At 40.3% G+C, this 24,663-nt stretch overlaps 1 protein-coding gene across 3 annotated transcripts; it reads left to right on the top strand.

Annotated features, from left to right (window-relative positions):
• The first annotated feature begins 5,165 nt into the window (after positions 1-5,165).
• Positions 5,166-14,396, top strand: LOC311034634 (transmembrane protein 272). Of its 3 annotated transcripts, none has more exons than XM_084042550.1 (5): positions 5,166-5,289; positions 10,385-10,470; positions 10,569-10,619; positions 11,516-11,722; positions 12,298-14,396. In XM_084042550.1, exons 2-5 carry the CDS (start codon positions 10,407-10,409, stop codon positions 12,525-12,527), a joined length of 552 nt encoding a protein of 183 aa, XP_083898676.1. In that variant the 5' UTR covers positions 5,166-5,289; positions 10,385-10,406; the 3' UTR covers positions 12,528-14,396. The 3 variants fall into 3 exon arrangements, with proteins under 3 accessions (XP_083898676.1, XP_083898675.1, XP_083898677.1); XM_084042549.1 differs by lacking the exon at positions 5,166-5,289 and adding an exon at positions 5,994-6,127; XM_084042551.1 differs by lacking the exon at positions 5,166-5,289 and adding an exon at positions 6,064-6,127 and having other exon boundaries at positions 10,541-10,619.
• The last annotated feature ends 10,267 nt before the right edge of the window (positions 14,397-24,663 follow it).

Raw genomic sequence — 24,663 nt, forward strand, 5'->3', positions numbered from 1 at the left:
AAAGTACCAGATCCGCAAGCTTGAAACGCTGCACGAAGCAATGCGTTTCAAGCTTGTAGATCTGCTTCTTTTGCTACTTTTGAAGCAGTAAAAGTAACAGTTTGCTTTGTGAGTTTGTACAGTAGATCTGCTATTTGTGCTACATTTGTGTGACACTGTAGGAAGATGATGTAGGGCATTAATTTACGAAAAAACATTAAAAAGTTGAAAGATGTAGATACGAGGTTTCTGCCAGACAGTGACAAAATAATATACTGTATATTAACATATTCATTTTTACACATCTGCTGGACAGATAGTGGTGAAATTGATTTAGTCCATGCAGATGGCATGTAACTTTGGTGCTAAAATATATATAATGTGAAGATTATAACCACCATTTGAAAAAGTGATACCTTTCGCTTAAAAAACGTTTTCCCCATATCTACGTTATTGTACCCAGTATTTATTACGCCCTAATTACAAAATAGTTAAAGTACACCATTATTGGCCAGTGTTAATCTAAGCATTAACAAATGGTTAAATTAATAATTAAAGGAGAAGAAACATTGTGTGACAATTTGACAAACTGAAATGTTGGTTGACCAAATACTTGCAATGATAGGTATTCCCCCAAATGTGTGTATACTTTCTATCAAACCAGACTGAGTGTAACTCTCTCATAGCGAAAATTAAGTCTACATTCATAAAGTTACTCTAAGCTAACTGCTGGTTAGACAATGTGTTAATGAGCTCAGGAGCTTATTTATTTTTGTTGTTGTTGTTGTTGTTGTTTTTGTTGTTATTATTATTGTTCTTGGTGTTAAGTCTGAGTATGTAGGGTACCTACAAAGCACTTCCTTTGTAACAAATGCATTTTGAGAATAAAAAAAAAAGTTTTTTATTTAAATTTATGATCTGATTTTTTTAAAGTTTGTAAATGGAATCGCTTTTGGCTCTGCATTGTTCACAGGCCCCTCAATGTGTGATAAAAATTTGGGGCAGATTGGACACGGCTTTCATGATTTGTAACAGGCAGACTTTGTAACTCAATCGTAGCCAATCAAAATGATATTAGTGGAGGAAATGGAAAGTTGTGTCACGATCCAAGGAATCCAGGAAAAACTATTTGATTGTACGACCCACAGTTCAAGAGTTATAGGCCCAAACTTAAAGCATCCTGTTATACTGTAGCACCGCCATTAGGCCGATTTGAAAAGTTTGGGGCAGAGGTTCTTCCTTGGCCTACTGGTTCGCCGATCGGTTCAGCGGTGCCCAAGATCAGCTGCTCACAGTTACACTTGACACGCAGACGGACAGGGGTGAAAACATCTCCCCACTCGCTCGCAGAGATATAAATAAACAAGATACACAGGGTCGGCGCCCACGCCCACGCCCATACCCTAGGTGGGGTTGGTGAAAGGGCCTACTCTGTGTGGAGTTTGCATGTTCTCCCCGTGTCTCCTAGGGTAGTTAATACCCTCACAAAAACATGTAGTAATCCTGGTCACTATACTGCCTCCCCCTGGTCAGCCGGGGCGCCTGATGGAGGAGAAGGGAACTGGTTGGAATAACGTGTTCCTTCCACGCGCTATGTCCAACCAGGGAAACTCCCCCCTGTCGGGTGATAAGAAGCGGCCTGCTTGCTCCTCATGCATTGAAGGAGGCATGAGCTTCAGCTTGGGCTCTCCCTAGGCTGGCAGAGGGTAGGTAGTGCCCAGGATTACATAGGCAATTGGCACTGGGTGAAAAAATGTGGGTTACAAAATCGTGGGATAAAAATTATAAAAAAATAAATAAAAAAAAAGATACACAGGGTATAAGAATAATACCCTAAAGTTTAGGGTATTATTCTTATACCCTGTGTATCTTGTTTGTAGCAAGTGCAAACAGTGTTCAGTGTGTAAAGTGTAGGGAATCTGTGCAGAATGTGCAAAATCAGGTCAAAATCTATATACAGTAGCACATCTACAAGCTCATACAGGTACCATTATAGCCTAAACCATTCCTGTCGCATGAATTCACATCATCATGTGTCTTCTGCAGACCGGTCTGGCCCCAAGCGCTGGGTGGGCGTTTTGTAGAACCTAAAAAGTAGAAGAGCCAAGCCAATCAGCGTCTGCACTCTGCACTCAGGGCCCTGTGATTGACAGATGGTCTGATGAGTCTGATGCGTCACCTCTTCCAAACTTTCAGTTGATGGGGTAACCTCATTATTTGACATTATCACCTCAGTAGGTGTCCTGTGTATAAGAGCAATCCCTCCTGTCTTTCTCATATAACCTTTTTCCCTGTTCGGTGGAAGCAATACCAAAAATATTCCATGCCTCTGTTTTTGATATCGCCATTCAAGTCATACATGTTTATGACCGGTGAAAGCAACACATTAATTTAACGGAATACAATTAGTCAGGATCTACACACAGTAAAATCCTCAGTATTAATTGCAGAGTGTATACATAAATTACCAAAATGGTTGCACTGTCGGAGTTACAAATGGATAAATGAACACTGAGGATTTGTGCTCTAATGATTGGGGATGTATTATAAGACGTTAACTTGATCGTTGACGTTCATTCACACAGTCTGTGATCTATTGCCAGCAGTCCTTCCAACAGCTGTGCTACTGTTAACCACTTAACCACTTAAACTCCATATGGTTGACCGGAGTCGCTCAGGGATCTATACTAGTGTGTTTTCTGATAACCCCAGCAATACAGATGCTGGGGTTTAAGTGATTAAGGGCAGTTCACAGCAAACACAATAACTATAATAATAACTATTACAATAATTATGTGAGCATCCACACTGATACAGTCTATCAACAATGAATACCTCTCTGACAGAATGCCCTGTGTTATTTATTTATTTATTCATTCATTCATTTATTGAGCAGTTCTCATATTAAGTGATAAAAGTCAGCAGGATTTTTGAATGGGTAAAAAAGACTGATCCACGAAATAAAATATCGAAGAGTATATTTTAATCTTCTCACTTTGATGTCCACTGAGTGACATAGTGGATTGGTGACCCCGTCAAGGAATTTGTTGCACAGATGTCAAGAAGAAGATGTCTACTGGTGGACATCATGTTTCTGATGTGCAGTCTGTCATTTTTCACTGCTATGCTGTGGACAGGAGTGGATTACCGAACAGGCCTACCAGGCCCAGGCCCAGGCCCAGGGGGGGCCAAGTGCAAAAGTCCTATGAGCTCCAATAGGACTTTTTTTTAGGACCAATAGGTCTGTCAGTTTCACTCACACCAATAGGTAGGCTGTGTCCAATATTAGCTGCTCACAGACAGACAGACAGACAGACAGACAGACAGACAGACAGACAGACGGGGTAAAAACAATCCCAGGCTGTATTATATCCAGTTGGAGATAGATCACACACACACACACACACACACACACACACACACACACACACGCACACACACACACACACACACACACACACACACACACACACACACACCCACACCCACACATGCGCGCACACGCACACGCACACGCACACACACGCACACGCACACACACACACACACACACACACACACACACACACACACACACACACACACACATACTTGTTCATAGAAATATAGACAACTATGTGGAATTCCTTGCCTCACAGGCAACATGCTTGCTCCCATGTATGCAGTCTTTTGTTTTGCAAGGTGCGGCTGTCAGTTCAGTTCTAGGACCTAAGGTAAGTGTGTGTGTGATTATTAACAAGGCAAAGTAGGCTATGACTGTTCAAACAAATGCTTTTATTCTGGCCGCATGCAGTGATGGAAAGTAACTAAGTACATGTACTTAAGTACTGTACTTACATATAATGTTGAGGTATTTGTTCTTTACTTGAGTATTTCCAATACTTTTGCTTCTACTTCACTACATCTCAGAGGCAAATATTATACTTTTACTCCACTACAATTATTTGAAAACTTTACTTACTCTGTAGATTTTGATTATGATTTTGATTATGATTTTGATTATGATTTTGATTATTATTACAAAACATACATTAACCACTTCAGCCCTATATACATTTCCACCATATGAAAAAAACTTATGAAAATAGCAGATCTACAAGCTCACAATATTGTGAGCCTGTAGATCGGCTATTTTCAAATTTTCTTTTTTTTAATGTTACACATTTGAAAACTTTTGGTACTTGATACCAATACTTTTGTACTTTTACTCAAAGTACATTTTGAGGATTTGTGCTCTAATGATTGGGGATGTATTATAAGACGTTAACTTGATCGTTGACGTTCATTCACACAGTCTGTGATCTATTGCCAGCAGTCCTTCCAACAGCTGTGCTACTGTTAACCACTTAACCACTTAAACCCCATATGGTTGACCGGAGTCGCTCAGGGATCTATACTAGTGTGTTTTCTGATAACCCCAGCAATACAGAAGCTGGGATTTAAGTGATTAAGGGCAGTTCACAGCAAACACAATAACTATAATAATAACTATTACAATAATTATGTGAGCATCCACACTGATACAGTCTATCAACAATGAATACCTCTCTGACAGAATGCCCTGTGTTATTTATTTATTTATTCATTCATTCATTTATTGAGCAGTTCTCATATTAAGTGATAAAAGTCAGCAGGATTTTTGAATGGGTAAAAAAGACTGATCCACGAAATAAAATATCGAAGAGTATATTTTAATCTTCTCACTTTGATGTCCACTGAGTGACATAGTGGATTGGTGACCCCGTCAAGGAATTTGTTGCACAGATGTCAAGAAGAAGATGTCTACTGGTGGACATCATGTTTCTGATGCAGTCTGTCATTTTCATTTTTCACTGCTATGCTGTGGACAGGAGTGGATTACCGAACAGGCCTACCAGGCCCAGGCCCAGGCCCAGGGGGGGGGCAAGTGCAAAAGTCCTATGAGCTCCAATAGGACTTTTTTTTAGGACCAATAGGTCTGTCATTTTCACTCACACCAATAGGTAGGCTGTGTCCAATATTAGCTGCTCACAGACAGACAGACAGACAGACAGGGGTAAAAACAATCCCAGGTTGTATTATATCCAGTTGGAGATAGATCACACACACACACACACACACACACACACACACACACACACACACACACACACACACACACACACACACACACACACACACACACACACACACACACACACACACATACTTGTTCATAGAAATATAGACAACTATGTGGAATTCCTTGCCTCACAGGCAACATGCTTGCTCCCATGTATGCAGTCTTTTGTTTTGCAAGGTGCGGCTGTCAGTTCAGTTCTAGGACCTAAGGTAAGTGTGTGTGTGATTATTAACAAGGCAAAGTAGGCTATGACTGTTCAAACAAATGCTTTTATTCTGGCCGCATGCAGTGATGGAAAGTAACTAAGTACATGTACTTAAGTACTGTACTTACATACAATGTTGAGGTATTTGTTCTTTACTTGAGTATTTCCAATACTTTTGCTTCTACTTCACTACATCTCAGAGGCAAATATTATACTTTTACTCCACTACAATTATTTGAAAACTTGGTACTTACTCTGTAGATTTTGATTATGATTTTGATTATGATTTTGATTATTATTACAAAACATACATTAACCACTTCAGCCCTATATGCATTTCCACCATATGAAAAAAACGTATGAAAATAGCAGATCTACAAGCTCACAATATTGTGAGCCTGTAGATCGGCTATTTTCAAAAGATTTTTTTTTAAATGTTACAGATTTGAAAACTTTTGGTACTTGATACCAATACTTTTGTACTTTTACTCAAAGTAAATTTTGAATTCCGGGCATTTACTTTCTACATTGGAGTATTGATACTTTATACTTAAGTTTAAAAAAATGTAGTATTTTTTCCACCACTGGTATGTGGTAATGTTTAGAGTAGCCCTGAAACATGACTGTTATACTATGAGGAGCGTCATGTAAACCATGGCTATATTTAGAGCTACTTTTGAATTGCATGAGGCTCAGTGTGTGGTGTGTTGAACAGACAGGCAGGTGTAGTCACTCAGTTAGAGAGCCTGACTGATAACTAGTCCTCCTCATTTGTTTATGGGGAGCGTTAGTGCAGCTTTCCAACAGTAGACCAGGATACAGTTGAATTTGCTCTTTGTCAGGTAAATGTCATGTTTACTTTTCATTTGATACGAACTGAATTTAAATAGCTCTAGATACATGATGTGCTGTTTTCATCTACTTCTACCCCTTTGTTGTAGGCTATCATTTCATATCGTTTCAGAAGTAGGCTATATGGCTTATTAGCCATATAGCCTACTTATTATAATTAGGATCAAGACTATCATGTATCGAGTCTTGACTTTTACTTTCGTATCTACGATAGTCTTGGCTAGCACCCCCCAGTGCGTCCTGCACTTTCACCAGTAAAGCCCGTACGTCTCCGTACATGTACAAAAGAAAGACATAATGTGCATACCCGGTCGCCCCAAATGTTAACTCGGCTTTCGGAGTATTAGTGCAAGGTATTCCTCCGTATTCTTCAATAGATATGTGTTTTAGTCCCGTCAGTGGCCGAATGCCATTTCCCCCCTCGTTTTTTTCCTGTTTACATTTAGTGTAATTCTGGCTTTCACCCGATGCGCCCCGTCACTACCGCCCATTGAGGAATACAGGGTAAAGGGAACTTCCGACAGAATCCGACACAGACGGGATTAAAACACATATCTATTGAAACATACGGACTAATACAGTGCACAAAGACTCCGAAAGGCGAGTTAACATTTGGGACAACCGGGTAAGCACCTTATATATATTTGTTGTACATGTACGGAGAAGTACGGGCTTTACTGGTGAAAGTGCAGAACGCAATGGGTGGTGCTAGCCAAGACTATCGTAGATACGAAAGTAAAAGTCAGCCTCGATAAAATACTGACTGTCTTGATCCAAGGCTATTGTATGCTATAATTTCATATCGTTGCAGAAGTAGGCTACTCAAATGATAAAAGTCCGTCTTGTAACAGAATGCTCAACGTGGGAACACAAGGCTAAGAGGCTCCAACTGTCTGAATATTTTTTTCCACCAGAATAAGTTGTGTGGGTGGAGGTGGATTGGTACTTGGTCCGACTGGCTTTTGGTGGAATGCAGTCCAACCTCACTGTTCGTATCACAGCAGACAGACTGTGATGTGAAGTGATTTAATAGTGATTAAAATTTGTTTTATTAACCAAGTGCGATAACCTTAGTAGGCCAGTACATAAGGAACGGCAGATGTTTGTCGGCACATAAAAATAAATAAGAAAGAATATATAGGCTAGGCTGTCTTTAGCCATGGTTCACATGACGCTTTCATGGTATGACAGTCATGTTTCAGGGCTAGGCTGTCTTGTATTTTAATGGAAAACCCTAATAAAAAAATATAAAAATAACTTTATTTGAAAATGTTATTAAAGTTAGGGTAGGCCTAAGTGATTTACTTTTGTTAAAATAAGTGTTAAATAGCTCTATATTCTAGTACTCGTTGCTATAGAGTGTTTGTTCAGTAAACGGAGTCTCCCATGTCTCTTCAGCTCTTTATTAAATAGAAAATGCATTTTCAGTGCTCTCTCCTGATTGGCTTAAATTCTGTCACCTTCCTGAAAATGTACTATATTCTGTTTACTAAAGAGCTGGAGAGACCCCTGTGACCGAACAAACACGCTGTAGCAATTATTACTATCACTCAGAATATAGTACTTTAACCTTTTTAACAAAAAACAAAAAAAAAATCCAACAAATATCACTTACCCCACCTTTTAATGAGAAAATGTAATATTCTTAAGGGACAGTGGCAAAACAACTGGTCTTCAAGGAATAGAATATAACAAATGAGGCGGTGGGGGGCTATAGGAATGCTGCTTATTATGCTGGGCATTTTCCTGACATGGTTTGTGTCCACTCCCCTTGTCCCATGCACCTTTATTCTATGACTGTGATGAAACAATATCCCATCTATCCTGATGGGAGTGGTCTCTTCCAGGATGACAATCCCCCATCCACAGGGCACAAGAGGTCACTGAATGCTTTGATGAGTACAAAAATAATGTATGACCTTCATGGTCATCAGATATCAACTCGAATGAACATCTATGGGAGATTGTTCTTGTTAGACAGTGCTCTCCACCAGCATCGTCAAAACACCAAAATGAGGGAATATCTTTAGGAAGAATGGTGTTCCATTCCTTCAGTAAAGATCCAGAGACTTGTTGAATCTATGCCAAGGTGCACTGCTGAAGCATGTTGGCAGCTCGTGCTGGCCCAACACCTTACTGACAACTTATGTTGTTTTTTCCTTAATTTGTCACTCATCTTAAAGTAATACAATGCAGGTCCACAAATAACGATTTTAAGCGTTCTTTTAATTGTTTTATACTATCTGTGGATCGTTTCTCTTAGCCAGTGGAGCTTTACCGTGAGCTGTGTTTTCTTTTGCTGTTGTTTTTCGATCTTCAAATCCTACAATCTCTTAAAAACGGCGTGAGATTTCTTTTTGTTATTAGCGCGGTAGTTCCTGGCCAAACAGGAAACCGGTGCGGTAGTTCCTGGCCAAACAGGAAACCGGTGCGGTAGTTCCTGGCCAAACAGGAAACCGGTGCGGTAGTTCCTGGCCAAATTTACGTATGTCTGTGGGTACATACACACTTGTCCGTTTGCTGGCGTAAAACGGGTCGCTACGAAACGGAAGCTCTTGTTCCGGATCCGGCAATTTTGTTATGTATACAAATGTGTTGCGGAAACCGGATGTGCTTTTAGCCTTTTTCCGGACCGGATCGCTTCCGTCTTTCCGTTTTTTTTTAACATGGGAGTGGATGGGACTTCCGGCCGTCCGTACGGTTGCAAACGGACAAAAACGGACAAGTGTGTATGTACCCACTGCCTTTAACCTTATCAATGTGGAGGAAACATACTACCTTCTGTCATAATACTACTATTGTAGATAGCTATTGCCCCTGAACAAAATTATAGCTTTGCATAGCTCTGGCAGAACATGTACATTTACAATCAGCATAATGCATGAAGAAATTGTCTATTTGTTTTGAACACTAGTCATGTTCTTTCACAGTATTGAGACATAGAATGTCCCATGTCCCAATGTCCCTGGAACACTGAAAGTCTCCTCTGTCATTCGGCATACGTTGCAAACATGTTTTCTTCATAAAATGGTTCCTTGGACATTTCTATGTCACATGCCAAAGTCTGCCAGTTCTGAGTAGCTCAAGCTACATCCCCATTTTTGCAAGAGTTTGCTCATACTGTATGTTAACGTATGAAATGCAAATAAAATATACAGTGAACACATTGTCGTGTAGGCCTAGACGATTTCTATTTCACTTGTCTAATTCTTTGCCAGCCTAGACGATTTCTATTTAACTTCTTCAATTCCTTGCCATGTTTTTTAATTCGATTTTTCTGTTCCTGCAGAAATCCTGTCACACCACTACGTTTGAAAATGTTATTTCCTTGAGTCACACAACAATATATCTATATATTTCAAAGCTTATTATTTGCACACAACCTGTAAGTCTGCATGCATGCCTTTTATGGCATTGACAGGGCAGCTACTCTGATGCGAGTCAACATGAACAGGCATGCACATCTAATGTAGGCACAGTTGGCCATTGGTAGCTATTACTGAGGGACCATGTTGTTTTTTTGTTGACTCTTTTCTCAAGAGCAAAAAGTAAGAAGAATTTGAGAAACGTTTTTTGAACAAGGCCCAATGTCTTCCACGAACTGCCTGAACATTTATTTTTCTAAGAAGCACTGCAGTGTTATATGCACTCTACTTACAGTATGTGACTATTTACTCTGTGGTTTGTTGACTACCTGTTGCAGGTTCATGCCATTTACTCTAACCTCGCACTTGTAAGTCGCTCTGGATAAGAGCATCTGCTAAATGCTTAAATTGTAAGCTATAATTTAAAAAATATAAATCTTGAGAATAATGTATCTTCAAGGTTCCAAATTAGGGTGCTATTGTTCTGTTTTTCTGCACAATTGTCAGTTTCCGTGCAGTTATACTTAATATGGCTATATACTGTAGAAAGAACGTGACGTTATACCATTGAAAGTAATAGCTGAAAACCTCACAAGGATCGTGCCACAGTCTGTCCATTGAACACCATTGAACGGTTCCTCAAGGCGCTATATATAGTGTTTTATGATTTCTAAATAGAATGCTTGTGCACAAATGTTGTCACATCTTAACCTCAGTCCAGTTGCCGAGTAGATACGTGACTGTGGGTTTACATGCATTTCATTAGACTTCTGTTGCTCGTCAAATCCAAGAATATGTTGGAAGTAGAAAAGGTGACCATTTACACTGAACCTAGGTTATTGTATAGTTGTCATAGCTTGTTATATTCTGTATCTGCTGTAGGCTAGAGTCATCGACGTATACAATGACGAACAGAAGTCTGCTACATCACATCCAATATCCTCCTCAACCTCCAACACCCATTCTAGGTGAGAAACATAAGCGCTGAAATGTCGTCAATGATCCATGACACAGCTGGTGTTAACTTGCAAAGTAAAGCTTTATTATGTGCTCCATCTTTCCATAGCGTGTTCCAAAGTGACGTTCTGCATCATGCCCATTGCTCAGATTGCAATAGGTGAGTAGAGCAGCGGTGCCCAAATGAACGAAATGTCGTGTCTCCCCTTTTCTCTGAAACTCATTTTTTAAAGATACTTACGCGGTACCCATAAAAACAGGCCATAACACTATGTTTAGGAAACAGTGATTTAAAGAACCATACCAGTTAGCGCATTGATGACTATGACTCTGTCATGGTTCTTGACATTTACTGTGACCATTTTTCAAAGCATACTGATGTTTGTTTGATTTTCTAGAAGGCAAGTGGATTAACTTCCTATTACAGATGTGCTACTTCAAAACTTCACACGTTACTGTTCTTTCCCTGAAAGTGCCCTGAAAATGCATTTTTTCCTCCCTGTTCTGCCCTTAAAAATGCACTGTTTTGCCCCTGAAAAGAAGTTGTCACTACACACCCCCGTTTTTCCCTTCAACAGACATCCATATACATGAGAACAAAAGAATGTGTGTTGAAGAAGGTGTCAGAATCATTATGAGGCGAAAGGTGATTTGAAGAGGTCCTTGACCAGTTGCTCAAATTAATTAGCATCATAAAAGCAGTGATCATCAAAATAATTCAGCATTTTAAATGCCCTTCTTTGTCCCTCTTATTGCCCTGGGAATCCCCTGAAAATGTACTGTCTTGCCGATGGCAGGACATTTGAAATTTTGAAATGGCACATCTGTAGTTGTATCACAATTTGAAAGTAGCTTGAGCTAGGTAAGCCAACCCCCCCCCCCAAAAAAAAAGCTAACCACCAAAGTTGGATATTGTCATGACTTCACAAGCTACAGTACATATCTACTGTACGTACTGTCTTTGTAATAGATGGACAACTACATTGAAACGGCCATGAATTCTCTGAACGCCTCCTGGGGGACGGTACTATAGACTCATCCTTATCCCTCCTACAGGTGCAGTGTACCTAGGTGAATGCCCCAAGCAGCCCTACATCCCCATCTACTTGGTGGTGGTGGGATGTTTTGGCCTGCTGCTGGCTGTACTTTCCTGTTTGCCATGTACCCAGGAGCCCAAGGACGGCACCGTCAGCCCCCTCAGCCGATTCTGCACTACCTGGAATTCCCTGACCTCTCTTTTCCTCTTCTGCTGGTTCATCACTGGTGAGTTTGAAAGCCTGTTTTAAAAAAAATAATAGATATGACATCCTCAAACGGGTGCATTCCCCCTCTGTGTGTTCTCACCAGCCACCATTCTCTACACCAATTTAAAGTTTTTCAAAGAACAACATCTTTCTCAAATGTACCAAGAGCTACACCTACTCCTAGGTGGAGCACTGAGCGTTTTGGTGGAACATCTTTTTTTTTGTGAACTGGAATGATTCAGCACACTCAAACTAATGACAATGCCCATCACTACCTCCGCCAATAGAGTTGGATGGGGATGTTGTTTTCACCCCATTCCATTTGTTTGTTCGCTATGAAACTTGACAAAATGGATTTTCATGAAACTTGGTGGGAATGATTAACACCATTAAATGATGTGTTGAAAAGGTCACAATCAAGTGCAATTTTTTATAATTACGTAACATTCATATCTAAGGTGGAAGTGACATATCTTGACAGTTGCATAGTGTTGGCGGAGGTATGCAATGTTTCTAGTTTAATATATAAAGATAAAATAACTGTTAAAAAATACAATGCCATTCTAAAATAGTTTTTCTTTTCATGTTCACCAGGTAACGTGTGGATCTACTCCATCTATGAGCCCAACTACAATAAGACTTCAGCATTGAATTCAGCATTGAATTCAACATTGGATCAATATTGTAACAAGACCCTCTACCTGTTTGCTTTCTGGACCACTACTCTGGTCTACATCCTACTGGCTCTCTTCCTGTTAGTTGGCTGTTGTGTCCTTGTTTGCTACTATCTCCTTGGCCGAGCTGACCCCGATGATGATCTCTAAAGATGTCTGACCAAAGAATGGAGGGTTCAGGAGAATCAGGACAGATATTATGTGTAGACCTACACAATTAGATTTCTATGGAAGTAAAGGACTCTCTGAGTTTTGTCTTATGCCTGATTGCATGGGTAGGGCTAAAGTCTTGACATAACTAAAGGACCACTTCACCCATTTTCATAAATATCTTCATATAATTCGTCCTCACTAATGCTCATTATAAGATGGTACCATATCTGTCTACTGGCTCTGCGTCTCATTGGTGGGCTGTGGACAGTTCAGAAACCTACCTCCAATGACATCAACGGTGGTAATTTCAAACAAGATTTCAAACATCCAATTGTTTTAAAATTGATACAAGTACAATGATTTCTATTTCAGTGTGCTAATTTTCTAGGAAGAGGAAAGCTGTAGTTTCCTATAGCTTGGAATCCCCACCGATGATGTCATTGGAGGAAGGTGTCTAAAATGTCCAGCCCACTTCTGAGACAGAAGCCAGATCCCAATACTCTGCCTCATATATTTTAGCAGGTCACCAATTTCATTTTAGGCCGAAATTTGAATATTTGCGATCTGAGTGAGTAAACAGAAATTGTGCCATGCGAAAATTTATAATGAGCATGAGTGAGGACCAATTGTACGACGATAAGGTTGAAAATTGGTGAAGTGCTCCTTTAAAAGTATGATGTTGCGGCTTTAAAGAAAAAGATTGAGCTCCACAGACAACTGTTGTTAGGCTGCTCCTAAAATGAGATTTCCACAGTTTCTATGTCCAAATGAAGTCTATGCTTTAGCAACTTTGGGTACCTTAATTCTCTACCTCTAAAACTGGTGTCTAGAGCAGTGGTTCTCAACCTTTTCAGGCCGCGACCCCCCCCAATATAATCATATTTGAACTAGGGACCCCCCCCACCCTGACATCGGTTCCACTTCCACAGATAAATATTGTGAAAATAGCAAATCTACAAGCTTGTAGATCGGCTTTTCTTTTAAGATTTCATTTACACACACACACACACACACACACGGACGGACGGACGGACGGACGGACGGACGGACGGACGGACGGACGGACGGAAGCGTGAGAGAGAGCGACAGAGACACGGCAGAGCACAGAGGTGTCAGATTTCACTTTCTCACACACACACACACACAAAAAGACAGACACAGATGCACTCATTTTCTTTAAATTGGTAGCCACAATTAAAATGACATGTAAATGTCAGTCTTGTTACAGTATTGTTTGTTGACTACTTTTGATGCAGTAACGGTCTTTTTTCATTTATTCTATTTTCTTACGTTTAAAAAGCTCTTAAAAGTCCTTAAATTATCACTTCACTGTCATCTAGGGACCCCCAAAATTCATGTGGGGGTCCCGACCCACAGTTTGAGAACCACTGGTCTGGAACAGTAATCGCAGTATTCTCATGGTGTGTTTTACCATATGGCACAATGTCACAGCTCATTGGCCAAACAATGGGTGATTGTAACAAAATACTAGGTGGTTATCAACCCTGGCATCCCTATTTTGGACATTTTTAAAAAGTGGCACGTTTTTCAAACATATACATTCTTTTTCCCCCAAAAAATCGAATATTTTTCAAGTCATCAAAAATAGCGTAAATATCCGCTCTACAAGTTAGGAGATCTACAAGCCTGGATATCTGCTATATACTATTTGTCATACCATAAATGATATAGAGCTTAAGTGGTTAAAGACAAACATGTCCAATAAAATCATGTCATGAGAATACTATGAATACATCGGATGGCCACATGAAATGTATTTAATTTAAATGTATTTATACAAGCCAGGGTACTGGAAGAAGCTTATGAAGACAATACAGTCCACAATAAATATTCTAAGTCTTCAAAGTTTGTTCTCTTGGCAAAGTCTTAATACTTGTACATAAGGGGTAATCAGACACAGGTGAACACAATTCTCTGCAGATGTAACCAACTAGAAGTTCGGGTCACTACACAATGGCGGCCCTCGCGTCTAGAGTTCGACACCTTTGTTTTTATGACCAAAATTGCGGTGATCTCGTCGTACGCCCATTATTTGGTCTACACCACTTTGATAAATGAGGGGCTGTATACTTAAATACAATTTTTAGGTATTTTTTACTTTACTGGAATATTTCCAATCTTCAATACTTTTACTTCTCCTCCACTACATCTCAGACACAAATATGGTACTTTTATTCCACTACAATTATTTGAAAACTATTTACTAGTTACTTTGTAGATTTTGATTATTATTACAAAACTTACAGTAACCACTTCAGCCTATATACATTTCGGTTTATTTGAAAATGGCAGATCTACAAGCTCACAAAGTGTCGCGATGCAGCGCATTGTGAGCTTGTAGATCTGCTATTTTCAAAAGATTTCACATGTTATACATTTGAAAGCTTGTGAAATGGGACATTCTGCATAATGAGTACTTTCTACTTTTGGTACTTTAAGCACATTTTGATACCAATACTTTTGTACTTTTATACATTTTGAATTCTGGACTTTCACTTGTAACAGAGTATTTCTACATTGCTCTACATTGATACTTTTACTTAAGTAAAAACATGCGTGAGTACTTTTTCCACCACTGGTATGCGGTAATGTTTAGAGCTACGTTTGAATTGGCTCTGTGCACAGCAGCCATTTGGGAAAGAAATTGGGCCCCTTTCTTTACGTCCTTCAGAGGCCTGACCAATTGTGTCTAAGGCTCGGTTCCATTTAGTGTAGCACAGTGGTTCTCAAACTTTTTAATTTCAAGGACCCCCATAACTACTGTTGTAGAGTGTACAAATGGACCCTTACTGGTCCATTTGGTCCCATTTGTACACTCTCAGAGTTGCACACCGTAAGGAGCCATTTGGAACCCACCCCCCCCAAGGAACCATGAGGGTCCCTGGACCACACTTTGAGACCCACTGGTGTAGCAGAGTGTTTAGCACCCTGACTCTGTTTGACCAGAATGGAACAGAGCCTTCATTAGTATCATTGGTAACACCTGGGAAGGAAGTAAGGGATAGGCTCAATTTCTTTCCAATATGGCTGCTGTGCATGGAGCCTATTGAATGTGTCTCAGTGTGTGGTGTTGAACAGACACAGTTGGATAACACAGGTGTTGTCGGTTAGAGCCTGACAGATAACTAGTCCTTAGTGCACCTTTCCAAATCGCTCTTTGTCAGGTAAATTTCATGTTTACTTTTCATTTATGCAAACTAAATTTAGGTAGAGCTATACATCATGCGCTGTTTGAATCTATTTCCACCCCTTTGTTGGAGGCTATAATTTCATATCGTTCGTCAGAAGTCTACTCAAATGATAAAAGTCAGTCTTGAAATAGCTCTGATACTTGACTGTCATATATTATGAGTCATGGATGAACTTCAACATAGTGTTTGCACTCTCACGTTTTGGCCCGTACATCTACATAAAAGTTCAGATGTCAAATATAAAGTGCTTACCCCATGACCATAAATGTTACAATTATGTACGGGCCATCAGAAGTGCCTGTATCTTCCGTATTGTTCAATAAAAAGCATTTTAATCCGATCAGTGGCCATTTTCTCTGTATTTTCGCCATATGCTTTTAACTACGTGACCCTATCATTTTGGAGGTGTATTGCACTCTGATACATTATAACTCTGAGAAAATGGCCACTGATCGGATTAAAATGCTTTTTATTGAACAATACGGAAGATACAGGTACTTCTGAGGCCCGTACATAATTGTAAAATCCGTGGCCATGGGGTATTAAAGCACTTTATATTTGAAATCTGAACGTTAATGTAGATGTACGGACCAAAAAGGGAGAACTATGTTGAAGTTCATCCATGACTGTCATGACAGATGGCCGTCTTGGATCCATGGCTAGTCTTGAAACAGAATGCTTAATGTGGTGACACTCATGCTGGGTGTCTTGCCCAGGCCGACTGAGTGCCTAAACGGAAGTACCGGAATTGGGCGGAACCTCTGCTTTAGGTCGTGACCAGGCTCTTCTCTTCGCAGATGAGTGAGGCTGGGAACGAGGCTAGGTAACACTAGGCTACATAGAGACTCCAACTGTCTCTGAATACTTTTTCCACCAGAATAAGTTGTGTGGGTGGAGGTGGATTGCTACTGTGAACGTACTTGGTCAGACTGGCTTTTGGTGGAATGCAGTCCAACCTCATGGTTCATGTGACAGCAGAGCAGATAGACTGTGATGAGAAGTGATTAGTGATTTCTTCTTAATTAATGAAGTGCAATAACTTTAGTAGGCCTACAGTGGTTGCATAAGGAACGGTTGATCCTTGTCTGTCAAGGTAAAATAATTTAAGAAGGAACATCTAATAGGCTAGGCTGTCTTGTATTTTATATAGGGAAAAAAACGTATAAAAAATAACTTAATTAAAAATGTCTTATCAATTAGAAAATGTATTATTATTCCTTCACAACTTGCATTAATTTTAAGGGACAGTGGCTAAAAACTGGTCTTAAAGGCACATCATTATTTTGGCATTCTCTTTGATCTGAGAACCATTATCAAAAATGAATGGGGGAAAGAAACGGTATAGGCTTGAAAGCTTTCCCCCGGTGGCTCTGTTATGCTGTGGGGGGGGGGCATTTTCCTGACATGGTTTGTGTCCACTTGTCCGTTTAGACTAGAGAGATGGGTCACTATGTTTTTTTTTTGTGACCTTTATTTATGATGAAACAATCTCCCATCTATCCTGATGGGAGTGGTCTCTTCCAGGATGACAATCCCCCACGGGTCACAAGAGGTCACTGAATGGTTTGTGGAGTACAAAAATAATGTATGGCCTTCACAGTCATCAGATATCAACTCGAATGAACATTTATGGGAGATTGTTCTTGTTAGACAGCGCTCTCGACCAGCATCGTCAAAACACCAAATGAGGGAATATCTTTAGGAAGAATGGTGTTCCATTCTTCAGTAGAGATCCAGAGACTTGTTGAATCTATGCCACGGTGCACTGCTGAAGCATGTTGGCAGCTCGTGCTGGCCCAACACCTCACTGACAACTTATGTCGGTTTTTCCTTAATTTGTCACTCATCTGTATATGATAAAATTCAGGATGTCATATTATGTGGCATCTCTGTCCATTTAATTATCAAGCTAGTTATCCGAGGAGCCTATTTGAATGTTTCAATTTGGAGCGATCAGTGGGCACGGATACCATGGATACCATGGATTTACGTATGTCACGAACCCTATCAATGTTGAGGAAACATATGGCTTCTGTCAGCTAGTGCCCCTGAACAAAATGATAGCTTTGCAGTCTGACAGAAGTACATTTACAATCAGCCTATTTCGCTTCTTCAATTCCTTGCCATGTTTTTCTTTTTTTAACTGTCCCTACAGGAATCCTGTCACGACACTACTTTTGAAAATGTTTTTCCTTGAGTCACACTACAATATATCTTGTATTTCAAAGCTTATTATTAGCACACAACCTGTAAGTCTGCATGCCTTTTATGGCATTGACAGGGCAGCTACCTATGCAAATGTAGGCACAGTTGGCCATTGGTAGCAACAACTGAGGGACCCATGTTGACTCTTTTCTCAAGAGCAAGAGTAAGAAGAATTTAAGAAATGTTTTTTTGAATGAGGCCCAATGTCTTCCACAAGCTGAACATTTATTTTTGTAAGAAGCACTGCAGTTATATGCACTCTACTGTGACTATTTACTACTACCTTTTGCGTGTTCATGCCATTTACTCTGATTTGGCACTTGTAAATCACTCTGGATAATTGTATAGTTGTCATAGCTTGTTATATTCTGTATCTTCTGTAGGCTAGAGTCATAGACGTTAGCGATGTCAAACAGAAGTCTGCTACATCACATCGAACTTCCTGATCCTCCTCAACCTCCAACACCTGCTATCATACTAGGTTAGAAACCTAAGCATAAGCTGAAATATCTTAAATTATCCATGACACGGCTGGTGTTTACTTGCAAAGTAAAGATTTGTTATGCGTTTCCGTCTTTCCATAGCGTGTTCCTTTGTGGTGAGCTGCATCCTGCCCATTGCTAATATTGCAATAGGTGAGTAGAGCACCTTTGCAGCTCGAGACCCAAAACAGAAATTTTTGGTGTCTCCCCCAAACCCAAACTTACAAAAGTACATTCTGAATTAATCGCTTGAGTTCCCACGCGATGGAACGCATTGTGAGCTTGTACATCTGCCATTTTTCACAAATAGACTGAAACAGCCATGAATTTTCTGAACGTCTACTGGGGGACGGTACCGCCCCCCATTGAGAAACTGCTATAGACTCACCCTTATCCCTCCTACAGGTGCAGTGTACCTAGGTGAATGCCCCAGGCAGCCCTACATCCCCATCTACTTGGTGGTGGTGGGATGTTTTGGCCTGCTGCTCGCTGTGCTTTCCTGCTTGCCATGTACCCAGGAGCCCAAGGTCACCGTCAGCCCCCTCAGCCGTTTGTGCACTATTTGGAATTTCCTGTATCTTTTCCTCTTCTGCTGGTTCATCGCTGGTGAGTTTGAAAACCTGATAAAAAAAAAATAGAAGAGGATTACATCCTCAAACAGGTGTATTGCTCCTTTGTGTTTTCTCACCAGTCACCTTTCTGTAGCGTACACACATTTTAAGTTTTTCAAAGAACTAATGTATGCTTGTCTTTGACTTGACTTCCAAAACTTACTATAACCAGGCACCCTCTGATCTAGTACCCCATTACTGTATCACTAATATCACCTAGGAATGCAATACAGCCACTATCTTTATTTAATTTATATTTACTCATTGTTCATAAATTTAAAATCAATCAACGAGTTGAACTGAACATCCGACTGTGTTGGGAGTGGGACACAGGCGGAGCACGGAGTGTTTTGGTGACAGAATCATTTGTCTTTTTTTGTGTGAACTGGAATGATTCAGTACACTAAAACGAACCATAATGCCAATCATCACTACCTCCACCAAACAGAGTTGGATGGGGGTGATGTTTTCACCCCATTCCATTTGATTACTAGCTAAATAACTTGACAGACGGATTTTCATGAAACTTGGTGGGAATGATTGTCACCATTAAAATGATTGAACATTTGTGTTGAATGATCACAGTCGAGGGCAAAAATGTGTCATATCTGAGGTGGAAGTGACATATCTTGACAGTTGCATAGTGTTGGTGGAGGTATGGACTCCACTGAGTTTGAATTAACCAATGCCATTCTAAAATGGTTGTTCTCATTTTCTCAAGGTTCCGTGTGGATCTACTCCATCTCTTTACCCATCAACTATAATAAGACTTCAACGTTGAATTCAACGCTGGATCAATATTGTAACAAGACCCTCTACCTGTTTACTTTCTGGACTATTACTCTGGTCTACATCCTGCCTCTCTTCCTGTTCCTGTGTCGTATCTGTTATACCTGTTTTGGGCGGATATTTCTGGCAGAGACCCTTGAGGGGTGATTTCACCCTTCTGCGTTTTGACCTCTGTGGGCCTGAGCCATGGCACCATAGTGTACAACCGGAAAACTCGGTACAATAATGGCAACATTTCTTCTTCTCTCTCCTTTTCTTCCTTTACTCTCTCGCTCCCCCTACTGCTAGGCACAGGAACTTTTCAGTCTTACACTACTATCTCCATGACCGATGATGATATCTAAAGATGTCTGACCAAAGAAATGGAGGGTTCAGGACAGATATTATGGGTCTACACAATTAGATGGAAGTAAAGGACTCTCTGGGTTTTGTTTTATGCCTGATGGCATGGGTAGGGCTAAAGTCTTGATATATAACTAAAGGACCATTTCACCCATTTTCAACCTCATCTTCATATAATTGAGAATGTATAAGATGGTACCATATCTGTCTACTGGTTCTGCGTCTCAGTGGTGGGCTGTGGACAGTTCAGAAACCTGCCTCCAATGACTTCAACGGTGGTAATTTCAAATAACATTTTAATTGTTTTCAAATTGATACAAGTACAATGATTTCTATTTCAGTGTGCTAACTTTCCAGGAAGAGGAAAGCTGTAGTTTCCTATCCCCACCGATGATGTTATTGGAGGAAGGTGTCTGAACTGTCCAGCCCACTTCTGAGACAGAAGCCAGATCCCAATACTCTGCCTCCTCCAGGCTCCGTCCTACAGCATGGCACAGCACGATCTGAGTGAGTAAACAGAAATTGTGCCATGCTAAAATGTATAATGAGCATGAGTGAGGACCAATTATACAACGATAAGGTTGAAAATTGGTGAAGTGCTCCTTTAAATGTATGATGTTGGGGCTTGAAAGAAAAAGATTGAGCTCCACAGACACCTGTTAAGCTGCTCCTAAAATGAGATTTCCACCGTTTTGTAGATCGGCTTTTTTAAAAAGATTTCACTTACACACACACACACACACACACACACACACAGACAGACAGACGGCAGCGCGAGAGGCAGAGACACCGCAGAGCACAGTGGTGTTAGATTTCACTTTCCCACGCACACAAAAAGACAGACACAGATGCACTCATTTTCTTTAAATTGGTAGCCACCCTGAAAATGACATGTAAATGTCAGTCTTGTTACAGTATTGTTTGTTAATAAATGTATTACCAATTTATTTTTTTGGTTATTTTTTACTTTATCTTACTTTAATCTTCAATACTTTTACTTCGACTCCACTACATCTCAGACGCAAATATGGTACTTTTATTCCACTGCAAGTATTTGAAAACGATTTAGTTTTTGATTAGATTTTGATTATTACAAAACGTACAGTAACCACTTATATACATTATGGTTTATTTGAAAATAGCAGATCTACAAGCTCACAATGCGTCGCGATGCAACGCATTGTGAGCTTGTAGATCTACTATTTTCAAAAGATTTGTATACATTTGAAAACTTGTGAAATGTGACATTCTGCACTCTATACTTTTGGTACTTTAAGTACATTTTTATACCAATACTTTTGTACTTTTACTCAAGGAAGTGTTTTATTCTGGACTTCTACTTTTATTTCTACATTGCAGTATTGATACTTTTACTTAAGTAAAACATGTGTGAGTACTTTTTCCACCACTGGTATGCGGTAATGTTTAGAGCTATACGTTTGAATTGGCTCTGTGCACAGCAGCCATTTTGGAAAGAAATTGGGCCCCTTTCTTTACTTCCTTCAGAGGCCTGACAAATTGTACTAATTAAGGCTTGGTTCCATTAAGTGTAGCACAGTGGTTCTAAAACTTTTTAATTTCAAAGACCACCATAACTCAGAGTTTACAAATGGACCCTACTGGTCCATTTGGTCCCATTTGTACGCTATCAGCAGAGTTGCACACGTAAGGAGCCATTTGGACCCCCCCCCCCCCCCCCCCCCCCCAGGAACCATGAGGGTTCACACTTTGAGACCCACTGGTGTAGCAGTGTTTCCGGTGAGCCAACATGCACATTATCACTACCCTGACTCTGTTTGACCAGAATGGAACAGAACCTTCATTAGTATCATTGGTAACACCTGTGAAGGAAGTAAGGAAGAGGCCCAATTTCTTTCCAATATGGCTGTGTGTGGTGGTGTTGAACAGACACATTTGGGTGATGATAACAGGTGTTGTCGGTTAGAGCCTGACAGATAACTAGTCCTTAGTGCACCTTTCCACCCCTTTGTTGTAGGCTATAATTTCATAGCATTTCATTCTTGAAATAGCCCCGATAGATGACTGTCATATGACAGGCATGGATCAACTTCAACATAGTGTTTGTTTGCACTTTCTCACTTTTTGGACATCTACATAAACGTTCTGATGTTAAATATAAAGTGCTTACACCATGATCACGAATGTTTCAATTATGTACGGGCCATCAGATGTACCCATATCTTCCGTATTGTCCAATAAAAAGCATTTTAATCCGATCAGTGGCCGTTTTCACCACTAATCGGATTTCAGCTATACGCGATCTTATCGGTTGGGAGGTGTATTGCACTCTGATACATTATAACTATGAGAAAATGGCCACTGATGGGATTAAAATGTTTTTTATTGAACAATACAGAATATACAGGTACTTCTGAGGGCCCGTGGCCATGCATGGGGTAAGCACTTTATATTTGAAATCTGAACGCTTACTGTATGTTGATGTACGGGCCATAAAGGGAGAACTATGTTGAAGTTCATCCATGGCTGTCATGACAGATGACAGTCTTGGATCCATGGCTAGTCTTGAAACAGAATGCTTAATGTGGTAACACTCACGCTGGGCAAGACCTGGCCGACTGAGTGCCTAAACGGAAGTACTGGAATTTGGCGGCAGTACCGCCCAAGGAAATTACGTTGATGCTTTACAAATCTGTTAACATGCTCCATGAATGAAACGAGTGTTGTGATTGGTCGAAAAATATTAATCCGGGGGAAACACTTACGACGGAAGTCCTGCCCCTATAGACACTCTGCTTTAGGTCGTGACCAGGCTCTTCTCTTCGCAGATGAGTGAGGTTGGGAATGAGGCTAGGTAACACTAGGCTACATAGAGACTCCAACTGTCTCTGAATACTTTTTCCACCAGAATAAGTCGTGTGGGTGGAGGTGGATTGCTACTTTGTGAACTTACTTGGTCAGACTGGCTTTTGGAGGAATGCAGTCCAACCTCATGGTTTGTGTGACAGCAGAGCAGATAGACTGTGATGTGAAGTGATTAGATTAGTTATAAGGAACGGTTGACAAGGGTCTGCACGTCAAGTAAAATCATATAATAAGAAAGAACATATATAGGCTAGGCTCTTGTATTTTGTATAGGAAAAACGTATAAAAAAGAACAAATGTTTTATCAATTAGAACATGTATTATTATTCCTTCACAACTTGCATATATTTTAAGGGACAATGGCTAAAAACTGGTCTTAAAGGAACATCATTATTTTGGCATTCCCTTTGATCTGAGAAACATTATCAAAAATTAAAGTGGGAAAGAAATTGGTATAGGCATGGATGCTTTACCCCAGTGGCTCTATTATGCTGTGGGGGGCATTTTCCTGACATGGTTTGTGTCCACTTGTCCCTTAGACTAGAGAGATGGGTCACTACGTTTCTTTTTGTAACCTTTATTCTATGACTATGATGAAACAATTTCCCATCTATCCTGATGGGAGTGGTCTCTAGGATGACAATCCCCCATCCACGTGTCACAAGAGGTCACTGAATGCTTTGATGAGTACAACAATAATGTATGACCTTCATGGTCATCAGATATCAACTCGAATGAACGTCTATGGGAGATTGTTCTTGTTAGACAGCGCTCTCCACCAGCATCGTCAAAACACCAAATGAGGGAATATCTTTAGGAAGAATGGTGTTCCATTCCTTCAGTAAAGATCCAGAGACTTGTTGAATCTATGCCACGGTGCACTGCTGAAGCATGTTTTGCAGCTTGTGCTGGCCCAACACATTACTGACAACTTATGTTGGTTTTACAACTTATGTTTAATTTGTCACTCATCTGTATATGATAAAATATTGTTGACCTTCAAATGCAAGATGGCTGCCAATTTTGAGCTCCAAAAGTTGTTTTTTTTAAAAATCGTCACAGAAGTAATCTCTGAGGTCAATAAAGTCAATGTCCCATTAAATAGTGTAGGCTACTGAGAATATGGTGTCCAGTTCATCCCATCACATTTCCTTTCTTGTTGGTGACCTGCCCACCTACAAGACGCTCACTCAGCTCAAGGCGGAGAATCCAGAAATGTTCAAGGACATCCTCCCAATCCTCGTACCTTTCCACCAGCTGATGTCCTACATCTATGTCATCTACAAGCGATTCAAGGGCTCTGGAATGGCAGACACTGGTTACAGCAGGAGTAGTAGTGGAGGGGTTGGTAGACCAAGCACGAGGAAAGCACTACAGAGGGGGCGTGCTGTGCATCCTGCTCTGTAGAGAGGTTCTTATCCAAAATCTACTGTCCAAGATTCTTGAGCAGAAAGAACAAGGACTAACAACCTCACATGACAAAGTTCTACAGACCAACAAGAATACAGTGCAAACACAGGGCTTAAAGGGGAATACCACTCATTTTCAACATTGAACTATGTCTTTGATACACCTTAGCGCTGTTGTGTGGAATAAGAAAAAAGCCCCCCCCCCTTCTATGTTGCCTAGAACTGGATAATTGATTGAG

The sequence above is a fragment of the Gymnoscopelus microlampas genome (assembly GCF_963454915.1).
Source record: "Gymnoscopelus microlampas genome assembly, chromosome: 19".
NCBI lineage: Eukaryota > Metazoa > Chordata > Actinopteri > Myctophiformes > Myctophidae > Gymnoscopelus > Gymnoscopelus microlampas.